Source organism: Callithrix jacchus, chromosome 6, assembly GCF_049354715.1.
Source record: "Callithrix jacchus isolate 240 chromosome 6, calJac240_pri, whole genome shotgun sequence".
Classification (NCBI taxonomy): Eukaryota; Metazoa; Chordata; class Mammalia; order Primates; family Cebidae; genus Callithrix; species Callithrix jacchus.
In genome coordinates this window covers 49,650,627-49,665,729 of record NC_133507.1, presented here as the reverse complement: position 1 = coordinate 49,665,729, position 15,103 = coordinate 49,650,627, and the positions used below count along the sequence as shown (strand labels likewise).

Here is a 15,103-nt window from a genome sequence, read left to right as displayed (position 1 = left end):
GTCTTATGTCAATTTCATTTTAGAAAATCCAAACGTTGTCACCCAACCCTGAGAAAACCGGCTATAAAATATGCGGGTTTAGCGAGAAGAAGCGGAGCGACTATGCTGTGCGATCTCAGAGACTGAGGACAGTCAGCCCGAGGGCCTGGAAACAGCGTTAACCGGGCTGAGCGCGCAGCAAGAGGAGGACGGAGCGGGGCCTAGTCCATGGCCCCGCCCCGGCCCTTTGTGACGCCGGACAACGCCTGCCACGCGTCGGAACTCGCCGCGGGACAGCCACGGGGCGCGAGTGACACGCGGGAGGAGCGCGGTGTTCTGCTGGAGCCGACGCCAGAAACCATGCATTTCTTATTTAGATTAATTGTTTTCTTTTATTTGTGGGGGCTTTTTACTGCTCAGAGACAAAAGATAGAGGTGAACACCGAAGAAGTGAAAATAGAAGTTTTGCATCGTCCAGAAAACTGCTCTAAGATGAGCAAGAAGGGAGACCTACTAAATGCCCATTATGACGGCTACCTGGCTAAAGACGGCTCGAAATTCTACTGCAGGTAGGAAATGCTGCGAGCTCCCACGCATCCAGTTGTACACAATCTTGCCTGCCTCCACCAAGCAGAAGCCTCATTGGTTGGTTGGTTGGGGTTTTACTTTTTAACAGTAAAAGTTGAGCCCTTTATGCATAGGGAAAAAATCACATATTACATGGTAGTAGTTCTTTAACAAACTGAATGTTTCTATTTAAAAGGTATTAAAATGTTGGTCCAATAAATCAAAAATGCAATACATCCACACATACACCAACCACCACCATTACCCTTGGGACCTCCAGAATTAAATCCAGGTTCTGCCTGTAAGGATGTTCACATTTTTCCTTTGCCAGTAAGTATTGAGTCTTTACGGAGGAATACATAAAATAAAGAGATTTAATTCTGGCCTTTAGAAGCACAATTTCTATAGGTCGTGGCCACTTTCTAACTATCAAGAAGCCACTACAACGATGACTTCCCTGGTGACTTCTGGTGGGCCCTGCTCCCCCATTCCACCTGGTGCCTACTCTGATTTAATTACTCAGAGGGAGAATCTTCTCTTCACCCTAAGATAGGACTGGGAAAGATAGTTCCATCCATTTAGAATAGAGAATTTTAATAAGAATTTAAACAATTTTGTAATTTAATTAAATATTACAGTATATTAGAATTTAATAAGAATTTAATAAATTCTATTATTGGAATTTAGTAAGAAAATATACCATTTTAAATTACCACTAAAATGACTTTTTAAAGCTAAACCTGCTGCATCATTTTTTACAACAAACTCAGAGAAGTTAAATGAGTTATTTGTACAAGCCACGCAGCTAGTTAGGGGCTGGAGACCCATTAAAAAGTTAACTGTTGAATACCAAGATTATCTCGGCTTGGTGGTGTGTGCCTGTAGTCCCAACTACTCGGGAGGCTGAGGCAGGAGAATTGCTTGAGCCCAGGAGGCAGAGGTTGCAGTGAGCCGAGATCACACCATTGCACTTCAGCCTGGCAACAGAGTGCGACAACGTCTCAAAAAAATAAAAAGTTAACTGTTCACTAGTTTTTCAAAAGATAACAATTTTAAAAAATGAGATGGCTCTTAGTGATTAGCTTTGGGCAAATCATACTTCTTTCTGGTGATTATAGGGAAGTTTGAGTCAAATACCCCATTAAGGGTTTTAGAAAGAGTGCTTAAATGGGAATGATGGTTAGAGAGGACTTCAATTTTAAACACCCAGCTGTATTTTCAAGTTTGATTTCTTGAAATCAGTTTACTTAAGTATTGTTTTTTATTATAGCCGGACACAAAATGAAGGCCACCCCAAATGGTTTGTTCTTGGTGTTGGGCAAGTCATAAAAGGCCTGGACATTGCTATGATGGATATGTGCCCTGGAGAAAAGCGAAAAGTAGTTATACCCCCTTCGTTTGCATATGGAAAGGAAGGCTATGGTAAGATGTTTAATTTTAATTTCTTGTTGGAGTTCTTTAAAAAATAATTCATAGGTTTCTGAGTATATATGTCTGAAAGAATTCAAAGCACAATCTCAAAGAAATATTGGTGCAGCCATACTCATAGCAGCCATGTACAATAGCCAAAAGATGAAAGCAGCCCACATGTCCATAGATAGAGAAATGGATAAACAAAATGAATATATGCATATATGGAAGCCAGGCACAGTGGCTCATGCCTGTAATCCCAACACTCTGAGAGGCCAAGGTGGATAGAATCACTTGAGGCCAGGACCAGGCTGAGCAACAGCAAGACCCTGCTCTATTAAAAAAAAAAAAAAAAATTAAGTGGAATATTATTCAGATTTAAAAAGGAAGAAAATTTTGAGACATGTACCCACATGTATCAACCTTAAGGACATTATGCCAAGTGAAATAAACTGTCACAAAAAGACAAATACTGTATAATTCCTCTTATATGAGGTACCTAGAGTAGTCAAATTAGTAGAGACAAAGTAGAAGGGTGATTGCTAAAGGCTGAAGTGAGAGGGAAAAGGGAAGTGTTGACCAATGGGTATAGAGTTTCAGTTTTGCCCAATGAAAAGAGTTCTGGAGATTGGTTGCATGGCAGTGTAAGCATACTTTACTGAACAACACACTTGAAAATCGTTGTGATGGTAAATTTTATGTTATGTATATTTTACCACAATTAAAAACAAAAAAGTAAAATAAATAAAAATAGAAAGATGAAATAAGGAACTATAGAGCCCAGTTACCTTCGGCTGTATCTAGTTCAGTCCAGTCCCCTCTTTTTCCTTTTAAAGATAACATGACATTGTGGGAATATATATCTCTGGCCAGGGTTCTTTATTCTACATTGTGGCAAGATCACAATGATTGTATATATTCTATAAGCTCTACCTTAGGCATTTTTATTTGTTTTCAGCATGTGTTATTATTACATAAATGTTTATAACATAGACCTTAGGTAAGCAGTACCCAAGTTAAATTTGTAAAACTCAGGAACCAGAACATGCGGGTTTAGAGTAACAGGACAGCAATGGTACATTGTAAAAGGACTATCTGAGATATAGTAATGTCAGTTACTCTTACCCCAATACAGGACAAGCTTTCAAATGTGCAAGAAATGATCTTATTTGTTCAGTATCTTGCCTATTTTTAAAAATCCTAGAGCAAAAAGATCTGAAAACCTAGATAAAGCAAATAAATGGGAAAATACTTGTAACATGTATGAAAACTTACTAACCAACACTGAAAAGGATATATCCCTAGAAATGAGCCAAATTCATAAATAAGCAGCGCACTAACAAAAAACTACAAATGGCCTTTAAGTGTATGAGAATACCTACTTTTATTTATAATTAAAGATAAATTAAAACAAAAATAAGACACCATATTTCACTCATTAGATTCCCAAAGACAAAAACAACTTGGCAGAAAAGCATGGAAAAACCAGCACCATTGCTGAGAATGTAAATCATTCAACCTCTCTAACAGTTGTCATCAAAAGTGAAAATACAGGCCAGGCATGGTAGCTCACGCCTGTAATCCCAGCCCTTTGGGAGGCTGAGGTAGGCGGATCACTTGAGGTTGGGAGTTCAAGAGCAGTCTGGCCAACATGGTAAAACCTTGTTTCTACTAAAAATAGAAACATTTGATGGGTGTGGTGAGCTTGTACTCCCAGCTACTCCGGAGGCTGAGGCAGGAGAATTGCTTGAACCCCAGAGGCAGAAGTTGCAGTGAGCTGAGATTGGGCCACTGTACTCCAGCCTGGGCAACAGAGCAAGACTCTATCTCAAGAAAAAAAAATGAAAATGCACATATCTTCTTATCCAGTTCAATTTCCAGAAATGTGCACAAAGGTATATGTAAAAGAAAATTCACTGCAGGCATTTTGAGAGGGGGAAGGTAGCAAATGGCTGGAAACCACCTGCCTATCCATCAATAGGAAATTAAATAAATTATAGTATATTTATACAATCAAGTACTGTGAAGCCAGTAAAAAGAATGAAGTAGAGCTACACTTATTAATATGTTAAAAATAAAGTAGAGGCCAGGCATGGTGGCTTAATGCATGTAATCCCAGCACTTTGAAAGGCTAAGGTGGGAGGGTCACTTGAGCCCAGGAGTCTGAAAGCAGCCTGGGCAATATAGGGAGACCTCATCTTTACAAAAAATTTAAAAGTTAGCCAGGAGTGGTGGTATCTGACTGTGGTCACAGCTACTCAGGGTGCTGAGATGGGAGGATCCCTTGAGCCCAAGAGATTGAGGCTGCAGTGAGCTGTGATCTGTCATGCCACTGCACTCCAACCTGGGCAGCAGAGCAAGACCCTGTCAAAACAAAAAAAAAGAAGTGAACTAGACTATATTCCACTTTGGGGATATATATTGAGCATCAGTGCCAAACTTTGTTCTAGGCACTGGGCCAAAGTAGACACTATTCCCGATCCTCTATGAGCTAGTATTTCAGAGGAGGAGTTTCACATATGCATGTATCTACACAGAATACATCTTGGGGAATAGGCAGTCATCTGATAACATTAAGTGTTCACGGGAAGGGGGCCTCTGGGTCAAGGAGAGAAGATTTCTTTTCACGCTAACATTTTGTACCATTTGGAATTTTTATCATGCATGTATTGATTTTTCCAAAATTAGATTTTTAAATTACAAAAATTAAGTGTAGCAGAATAGAGAAGAAAAATTTTAAAGCAGGCAGGGAGGATGGGCAGACTGACAGACAGGCACCTTGCATGCTTAGTTAGGTTCTTGCTCCCAGTTGCTGCTTGAGGGCTATACAGAAAGAATCTCTGCCTCCTTATCCTATTTAGAGCCACTGCTAACTCCACCTATTTGAAATAGTATGCAGTTAAAGATTAATTTTCCAAAATGAGATATTGACATTGCTCCCAAATATTTCCTGGAAGTGGCATGCCTTCTTTGAGGCAGTTGTCTTAGTCATTGATTGTTATTTCATTAGGAGAAATACCTAATGTAGGTGATGGGGGGATGGATGCAGCAAACCACCATGGCATGTGTATACCTGTGTAACAATCCTGCACAATCTGCACATGTACCCCGGGACTTAAAGTATCTTTAAAAAAAGAGTTATTTCCAGCAAAATCGGGGCATCAGGGTCCCACATTGGATTGGCAGGAGGTCAGTGCTGCAAGTCAGACCCAGTCAGGCTTAAAACTCCTAAAGAGACAATTTCCAGATAACTTCGGCTTTATTTTTAATGCTTTTTGCCAATAATTTGATCCCATCAGAATAGCTCCCATGGCACCATAATTTATATATCCTGTTTTTATTTGTATAGGAACCTGGGAGAAAGAGAAAGAAAATTGAAAATAAATTAAGTTCAATGCAATAGTTGTGCTAAAAATGTTGTCAAAAGTCGAGACCACTTCTAGGCAAAGTGACGCAGGCAAAGTTTGCCTTTCAGTCTCTTCTTCATTTTCAAAGTTTTCCTTTCTGTCTTGTGTTGTGTCATCAGATGCCTCCACATTGTGCCTACCACCGGAGCACCCACATCTGTCATCGTCAGGTGCTCATGCAGCGTCCACTACCATCAGGCAAAGGATTACTTAGCTCATCCTTTTCATAAACTAATTTATGCTTAGATATGAATGACTACCCAGGCTGCCTAAGCTCTTAATAAATCAGAAACTTGCTTCAGGGATATAGAAGTTTGACATGAAACAAGTTCATATTCAATTGGAGGTATCTCTAACAAACATTAAAGTGATAAATTTACTAGTAATACCACCAGCACCCTCATTTTACAGGTAAGGAAACTGAGGCCCAAAAAGTATGGAAATTGGACCATAGTGAATACTGGCCTTGCCTGCATTACAATACCTTGGATTACATTATTTTAAAAGTTGCAGTGTAGATCCTAAGTAACTGTTTAACAGACAACTTCTTGATTAAGTAAACTTTTAAAAGTAATTTGTTATTAAGACCTAACATTAGCTATAACTTTATTTTAGGTAGTACTTGAAGAAGTCTTTCTTCGGCAATATATCCTTGTCTCATGTCACAGAGCACCCCCGCATGTCTTGAAATGCATGTGACTTTTTAGTGCTTAAATAACAATATATGCGGTATGTATACATTCTTTACTTCTACTAAATGTATATTCTCTTTAACTAAAAAAGTAGTTAACTCCTATTTTTTGATCTGCTTCTCTAAACATAAGTAGTTCTGTAGCAAATGCATATTTTTCTCCTTTTTATACTTTAGTTTGTTATTTACAAGAAAAAGAAGTAATTGGCAATATATATATATTTTTTTTTGAGATATAATCTCACTTTGTCATCCAGGCTGGAGTGCAGTGGTTCAATCTTGGATCACTGCAGCCTCCGCCTTCCGGGTTCAAGAAATTCTCCTGCCTCAGCCTCTGAGTAGCTGGGATGACAGGCACATGCCTCAGCTAGTTTTTGTATTTTTAGTAGATACAGGGTTTCACCGTATTGGCTAGGCAGGTCTTGAACTCCTGGCCTCAGGTGATTGACCCATTTCAGCCTCCCAAAGTGCTGGGATTGCAGGAGTGAACCACTGCACCTGGCCAATATTTTCTATGTTTACAGCAAAATTGTTCAGAAACTGCATATGTACCTATGATATTTTTTCTTAAGAAATTTGAATTTGTATTTTGGGCTGGATGCAGTGGCTTAACGCCTGTAATCCTAGCACTTTGGGAGACCAAGGCGGGTGGAAAACCCCACATCTACTAAAAATACAAGAAATAGCTGGATGTGGCGGTACATGCCTGTATTCCCAGCTAACTCGAAAGGCTGAGACAGGAGAATCACTTGAACTCAGGAGGTGGAGGTTGCAGTGAGTCCAGATCCTGCCACTGTACTAAAGCCTGGGCAACAGAGCAGATTCTGTTTCAAAAAGTAAATAAATAAATTTGAATTTGTGTTTTGAATTTGCCTTGAACTATTGTCAGGAGTAATTGTTTTTCTGTCATAAGGAGATTATAACTGGGGAAAATAGAATGGGTTTTATAAAATGATCATTGATTCAGTCTCTAGCATTCTACTTTAAAGTCAGGTTATATGTGGTGCATTAGGTGAGGATTTTTACATTAGTCATATGATGCATGGGTAGATCTTTCTGTGTTCTCTCTTTGAAAACTACTAATCTGCTACTCTTTTTGGCTATAACTCACAAACTCTTTTCTCTTCAGACTATATAAAGACTTCAGCAAGATTGCTTCACTTTTTTATTAAAGAAATTGCTGTTTCCTTCCAAGCACAAACATTTTAAAAATAAGTCATATGGGTCATTCATTTGGCAAATATTGGACTGCCTATAATAGATTGGGCACTGTGTGGGACACTGGCAATATACTGATGACACAAGCTACCAGCTGCCCCTTAGCAAGTCATTTCTGCAGGTCATTTTCATGAAATGTTTATCTGAAGTAGCCCATAGCTTGTTAAAACCACCTGTGACATCATGGCCTGGCACGGTGGCTCATGCCTATAATCCCAGCACTTTGGGAGGCTGAGCCAGTGGATCATTTGATGTCAGGAGTTTGAGACCAGCCTGGCCAACGTGGTGAAACCCCATCCCTACTAAAAGTACAAAAATTAGCCAGGAGTGGTGGTGGGCACCAGTAATCCCAGCTACTCGGGAGGCTGGGGTAGGAGAAATGCTTGAACCCAGGAGGCAGAAGTTACATTAAGCTGAGATCACACCATTGCACTCCAGCCTGGGCAACAGAGGAAGACTAGTGTCTCAAAAAAAAAAAAAAAAAAAAGCCTGTGACACCAGCTAATAGGTTAACTTAATTAAAGAGAGCTATTCTGGCCAAGTGCAGTGGCTCACATCTGTAATCCTACCACTTTGGGAGGCCAAGGCAGCAGATCACCTGAGGTCAGGAGTTCAAGACTGGCCTGGCCAATGTGGCAAAACCCCGTCCTTACTAATACAGTGCCTGGTGTGCACCTGTAATCCTAGCTACTCGGGAGGCTGAGGCAGGAGAATGACTTAAACCTGGGAGACAGAGGCTGCAGTGAGGAGAGATAGCACCACTGTACTCCATTCTAGGAGACAGAGTGAGATTCTATCTCAAAAAAAAAAAACAAAAATAAAGAGAGGTATTCAACTTAATGCTTAAAAATGTGTATTGTGATTAGAAATTTCTTTGTAAAATTGTTAACTGAATTTTTCTTTTATTTTTAATTCTTTTTTTTTTTTTTTTAAATAGAGACAAGGTCTCACTATGTTGCCCGGGTTGGTCTTAAACTCAAGTGATCCTCCTGTCTCAGTCTCCCAAAATGCTGGGATTACACACACGAGCCACCATGCCTGGCCTGTTACTAGATTTTTCTATCATTGTTCTTAATGTCTATAGAAAATTTGAAAGACAAATATATTGATACTTATGTTTCATTTATGCTTCCAAATAACTAAACAAAATCATTTTCTGAAAGATTACTCATCTATGCTTTGAAATTTTTCTGCCTATGCATCTCCATAGGAGAGTACAGTTGTCCCTTAGAACCTGTTAGAGATTGGTTCCAAGACCTTCTCATGGATTCCAAAATCCACAGAAGCTCAAGCCCCTGATACAAAATGGCATCATATTTGCATTTAACCTCTGTACATCTTCCCATGTACTTTAAATTATCTCTAGGTTACTTATAATATCTAATACAATGTAAATGTTATGTAAAAGGGTATTATTATCTTGGTTAGGAAATAATGACAAGAAAAAAGTCTGTACAAGTTCATTACAGACACAACTCTCCTTTTTTTGTATGAATATTTTCAAGCCAAGACTGGTGAATCCACAGATGCAGAACCCACAGATATGGAGAGTCCTATCCAGGTATTAATAAAAAGTTTATGATTTGTACTTAAATTAAGCAAGAAATAGTGGTTCCATAGGTCCTTTGAATTGACTTGGTTTAGAAACATATGGAAAAAAAATTCCTAAAAAAGTATTTATAAAAAAAGAAAATAAAAACAAAAAGAAAACTATTGAAAAGGGAAAAAAAGTTATAAAAGATGAGAAAAAATTAAATTTTTAAATATTCAGATAGCAATTCTTATCAACATTAAATAATATAATATTGTTATGGTACTTTATGAATAAATATTTGAAACATATCTTCATGTAAGTTAAACTGTTAAAATTTATACCCTTAGCAGAAGGCAAGATTCCTCCTGATGCTACACTGATTTTTGAGATTGAACTTTATGCTGTGACCAAAGGACCACGGAGCATTGAGACATTTAAACAGATAGACACGGATAATGACAGGCAACTCTCTAAAGCCGAGGTAATTCAAACCAATTTCATGTGTATAATCTAATTTTTTAAATCACAGTTTAAATACATGTGTTACAACTATTATTTTTTAGGTCTAGCTAACATGGGCTCTGATCACTGCATTTATAGAGCTGGTCACTTAAAAAAAATCTAAGCTCTTAGAAAAAGCTGTAAGCTTTTTCAGTATAAACCTTGTGAGTCATCCTGTTCAATTGCCTTTCTACCTGCAAGAGAGTTGTTAAAATCTCGAATTAGTCGTCTCTACAGTGCTCTTCCATTTTCTAGACTACACTAGTGTATCTCTTTTTCAGGCAGCACTGTAAGAATTTGTAACAGGGCAAATAATTCACACCTCATAGGATTATGAGGAGGACATGGGATTATGAAAAGAGCTAGCAAGGATCTGAATTGAGTGAGCTAGAAAGTTGGTAAACAGGAGCAAGGAGTTTAGCCAGCTAGCTTCTGTATCTCAGTCTTGTAATAAGATCTTGTAATAATAATGATAATTGTGCTGGGAGCGTGGCTCATGCCTATAATCTCAACACTTTGGGAGGCCAAGGTAGGAGGACTGCTTGAGCCCAGGAGTTCAAGACCAGCCGGGGCAATATAGGGAGACCCCCATCTCTATAAAAAATTTAATAAAATTAGCCAGGCATGGTGGTGCATACCTATAGTCCCAGCTACTCAGGAGGCTGAGGTAGGAGGATCGCTTGGGCCCTACTGCACTTCAGCCTCCATGATAGACTGAGACCTTATCTCCAAAAAACAAAAGGTAATAATAGATAACTTTTATTTTGTACTTTTAGTACCAGTTACTACTTATAAGCACATAAGTATGTGAACTTATCAAATCTTCATGATAGTTTATTGAGTAGAGACTGTTGTCATAATCTCCACTTTGTAGATGGGGAAAATGACACTCAGGTTAACTAGCCAAAAATATCATAGCAGTAAGGGGCAAAACCAGGATTATAACCTGGGCGATCTGGCTTCATGACTGTGTTCTTACATTTTAATTTTTTAAATTTTTCTTAGAGAAAGGGTCTTGCTCTCTTGCCCATGCCAGGAAGCAGTAGAGTGATCATAGCTCACTGCACCCTTGAACCCCTGGGCTCAAGTGATCACCCCAGCAGGCCACCATACCCAGCTAATGTGTTTTTTTCCTTTTTTGGAGAGATGGAGTCTCACTATGTTGCCCAGGCTGGTCTCGAGCTCTTAGCTGCAAGTGATTCTCTTGCCTCAGCTTCCCAAACTGCTGGGATTACAGACGTGAACCACCATTCCTGGCCCACTACTGTATTTTAAACTTTGGGCCCAGTCTGCTTCTTTCAGAGAAAATCATGAATGTTTCAAATCTAATACATACATACATACATACATACATATATATATATGTATATGTATATATATACATACATACACTTATACATACATATACATGTATGTATGTATTTTATTTTAAGACAGAGTCTTACACTGCTGCCGAGGCTGTAATGCAGTGGTGCGATCTTGGCTCACTGCTATCACCGCCTCCTGGGTTTGAGCAATTCTCCTGCCTCAGGCTTTCGAGTAGCTGGAACTACAAGGCATGCACCACCATGCACAGCTAATTTTTTTGTATTTTTAGTAGAGATGGGTTTCAGCATGTTGGCCAGTATGGTCTCGATCTCCTGGCCTCGTGATCCACCCACCTTGGCCTCCCAAAGTGCTTGGATTACAGGTATAAGCCACTGCGCCTGACCTCAAGTCTTATACTATTTATTAAAGTCTACTGTCTTACTTAGTCCCACTGACCATACTTTTGCTTAACGTGAGTAAATCAGCTATCTCCCCTCTTAACTAATTTAGAGGCATTTCAAAATACATAACTTGACCACCTAAGTGAATAGTGAAAGATAACTGAGTTGATTTCAAGTGATAAAAATAAGTCTTTTTCATTTCCCTTGCCAGTCGTTTCCCCACCCAGTTCAACTTCTTACACCAGGATATTAGTAATGACTTTCCGTTCAAGCATCTTGATTGGCCAACAATGGAAGAAAGAGAAGGGAACATCCTGTTCTTAAGAAGAAAAGCAGTTACAAGGGTGGCAAATGGTTCCCAATGTGTGCTTCTCTACTGACTCCTTATCACCCTTTTTTAGAGTCAATAAATAGCAGCTGCAGATGAATTCATATAGTACCCAGGAGCTCAGCCTGTGCACACAGACCATTTATTATCACAGGCACACCAAGAGCCATGTTCTGCACTATGAATACTTCTCAGTAAGACATTAGGGGATCTTAAGTTATTTTCTGGAAAATAAAAATAGACACAATCCAAAATAGTAATCTGCTTAGCTACAATTTTTCCAGTTGTCTATGTGATATCAGCTGCTTTATCGCCAGATGGACAAGAGTGATTTTCACTCACTTGAATGACAATAGCTATTTTTTTATTGATGGACATAATCATTATTCTAGTCCTCACATCAGTCCTAAAATATAGCTACTTACTTACCTCCTTTTACAGAGGACAAAACTGAGGTTCAGAGAGGTTAATTTGCACAAGAACACACAGCAAATCTAAGGCAAAGGCTGAATTTGAAACATGAACTAAAAAAAAAAAATTTTATTTGTTGTCAGAAACATTAAGTAAACTATTTCATCAGTGTGCAGGAAAGAACGTTTAAAAAAGAAAAAGGGGCTGAGCGCAGTAGCTCATGCTTGTAATCCCAGCACTTTGGGAGGCTGAGGCGGGCGGATCACCTGAGTTCAGGAGTTCGAGACCAGCCTGACCAACATGGTGAAACCCCATCTCTACTAAAAATACAAAAATTGGCCGGGTGCTGTGGCTCAAGCCTGAAATCTCAGCACTTTGGGAGGCCGAGATGGGTGGATCACGAGGTCGAGAGATCGAGACCATCCTGGTCAACATGGTGAAACCCCGTCTCTACTAAAAATACAAAAAATTAGCTGGGCATGGTGGCACGTGCCTGTAATCCCAGCTACTCGGGAGGCTGAGGCAGGAGAATTGCCTGAACCCAGGAGGCGGAGGTTGCGGTGAGCCGAGATCACGCCATTGCCTGGGTAACAAGAGCGAAACTCCGTCTCAAAAAAAAAAAAAAAATACAAAAATTAGCTGTGCATAGTGGCGGGTGCCTGTAATCCCAGCTACTCAGGAGGCTGAGGCTGAATCACTTGAATCCGGGAGGCAGAGGTTGCAGTGAGCTGAGATTGCACCATTGCACTCCAGCCTGGGCGACAGAATAAGATTTGGTCTCAAAAAACAAACAAACAAACAAAAAAAAAAACAACAACAAAGAAAAAATATTTCTTTAATATTAATAAAAATGGGGGAAGTACAGTATTTTATTAAATTAAAAAGTGGACATAGTGTGGAGCCCATTACTAGCAAAATTAAGGTCATGTTCTTACCAACTGTCTTTGTGTACCTCTGTTCTATGGTGTATTGGAAAAGGAGTCAAGTGAAATGAAAAAAATCAATTGACTAACTTAGAAACTGAGAAACATTTGAAGCTTTTAAAAATGATTTATACCACATAGGATTGCTAAGCTCCAGCTGGAAGAAAACAAAACGTGTCTCGCTCCTGTAGGACCAAAGTCCCATTTGAGAACAGTTGATATCTTTCATTAAGGTCCACTGATTACTCTAAAATAAAGTCTACTTGCAATGGGTTGACCCTGAGATATGTATTGCTAAAAACCTCACAAACTCTAGCTTTCAAAAATACTCTTGCTTCTGTAATGCCAGCCTTACTAAACATTACCTCCATATGATTGTGCATTGCCTTTTTTAGTTATTATAAGGATTAGTGCTTTCCAATGGAAATATAATTTAAACATATAATTTTAAATTTTTTATAGGAACATCTTAAAAAGTAAAAAGATATCAGTGAAATTGATTTTAATGATATATCTTCACTCAATATATCTAACATATTGCTATTTCAATATGAGATCAATGTGAAAGTTTCCAATAAGATATACTTTTGAAATCTGTTATATGTTTTACATTTATAGTAACATATTTCAATATGATCTAGCCATATTTCAAGTGCTTATTAGTTACATGTGGCTAGTGGCTACTATATTGGGCAATACCTTTTTTCATTCTGTCACCCAGTCTGGCAATCTCAGCTCACTGCAACCTCCACCTCCTGGTTCAAGCAATTCTCCTGCCTCAGCCTCCTGAGTAGCTGGGATTACAGGTGCCAGCCACAGTGCCCAGCTAGTTTTTTTTTTTTTGGAGACAAAGTTTCACTCTTGTTGCCCAGGCTGGAGTGCAATGGCGCAATCTCAGCTCACCACAACCTCCGTCTCCCGGTTCAAGAGAATCTCCCGCCTCACCCTATCCAGCAGCTGCGATTATAAGCATGTGCCACCACACCCGGCTAATTTTGTATTTTTAGTAGAGATGGGGTTTCTCCATGTTTGTCAAGCCAGTCTCAAACTCCCAACCTCAGGTGATCCGCCTGCCTGGGCCTCCCAAAGTGCCGGGATTACAGGCGTGAGCCAACACGCCCGGCTGGACAATATTTTTAATGTGTGTTTGCATGGAGAAATTTTATATTACATAGAGAATTAGTGAATACTTCAGGATTCCATTATTTATTTGACATATTAGAGAGATTATTATAGTTATGTAGATTTGGAAGAGAGCTAGAGAAGCACAGAAAAACTTAAAACATTAAATTTTATTTCTAAACCCATGGTTGGGTTTTATTGATTATACAACATAGTCATTAGTTTTAGAGATTATAGAAATGCCAGTTTGGGTTTCATTCACTAATGGAAGTCATGAGTGATTTTCTGTTGATAAAATGAACAGCACAGATTATTAGAAAGCATTTAATTTCAACAAAATTCATTTTAAATATCAATCTTTGAGTATGTACCACTAACCATCGATCATCTCAGGGAAAACTAATTTGAAGACCTGTTTCTCTCCAAAACATTGCTTCAAAGAGTAATAAAAATGAAACCTCAAATAGCTTTTCAAAATGTTGCATCATTTACTATAAGTCATCTTGGACATGAGTGTCATTATTATAAACATTGCTCAAAGCTACTGGAAATTTACTGTGATACCGTTTAACTAAAGGAATGTTGTTTTGGCCTTCCAGATAAATCTCTATTTGCAAAGGGATTTTGAAAAAGATAAGAAGCCACGTGACAAGTCATATCAGGATGCAGTTTTAGAAGATATTTTTAAGAAGAATGACCGTGATGGTGATGGCTTCATTTCGCCCAAGGAATACAATGTGTACCAACACGATGAACTATAGCATATTTGTATTTCTAGATTTTTCAGCTATTTACTGTACTTTATGTATGAAACAAAGTCACTTTTCTCCAAGTTGTATTTTCTGGTTTTCCCCTATGAGAAGATAGTTTGATACCCCCGATACATATGATTTTGGTACAATAAATGCGAGGCTGTTTTGCAAACTTGCAGGAATGGTATGATTGTGTTTCCTATTGCTTTATTTTGTAAACAAGAATTGTAGCAACATGAAACAGACCCCTGTGTCCCAGTGGGCACTTTTTTCCCTTCAGGATGTAGGAGGTGTAATATGTTAGAAACTACACGCTCTTCCCAACTTTAACCTTGCCAGCATGTGTAAACATGTTATATCCAATTGTTTTACACATTTTAAAAGTTAAAGTGCCTCATATTTTAAAATATTCAGTAAGGACCCAGGAAGTAGCATTTCACTTGTTTATACATTTTATGTATTTATTTATTCATTTTGAGGTGGGATTTCGCTCTTGTTGCCCAGGTTGGAGTGCAATGGCACAATCTTGGCTCACCACAACTTCGACCTCC

General features: G+C 38.7%; 1 protein-coding gene across 7 annotated transcripts; it reads left to right on the top strand.

The window, feature by feature from the left end:
- On the top strand, window positions 1-14,730 carry FKBP7 (FKBP prolyl isomerase 7). Of its 7 annotated transcripts, none has more exons than XR_013518853.1 (5): window positions 1-548; window positions 1,817-1,968; window positions 5,979-6,092; window positions 9,157-9,287; window positions 14,400-14,730. XR_013518853.1 is itself a non-coding variant. In XM_008998625.5 (4 exons), the coding sequence occupies exons 1-4, from the start codon at window positions 208-210 to the stop codon at window positions 14,559-14,561; spliced, it is 786 nt and encodes a 261-aa protein (XP_008996873.3). In that variant the 5' UTR covers window positions 1-207; the 3' UTR covers window positions 14,562-14,730. The 7 variants fall into 7 exon arrangements, 3 of the variants coding, with proteins under 3 accessions (XP_008996873.3, XP_003733207.3, XP_054113455.1); XR_013518854.1 differs by having other exon boundaries at window positions 9,154-9,287; window positions 14,400-14,431; XR_008482099.2 differs by lacking the exon at window positions 14,400-14,730 and adding an exon at window positions 8,778-8,833.
- Window positions 14,731-15,103: the final 373 nt, after the last annotated feature.

Excerpts from the sequence above, each read along its gene's own strand:
- FKBP7 (XM_003733159.5), top strand. The coding sequence starts at position 208 with ATGGCCCCGCCCCGGCCCTTTGTGACGCCGGACAACGCCTGCCACGCG. Across the intron at positions 1,969-9,153 it reads ATATGGAAAGGAAGGCTATG|CAGAAGGCAAGATTCCTCCT; the intron begins GTAAGATGTTTA and ends TTATACCCTTAG. Across the intron at positions 9,288-14,399 it reads GGCAACTCTCTAAAGCCGAG|ATAAATCTCTATTTGCAAAG; the intron begins GTAATTCAAACC and ends TTGGCCTTCCAG.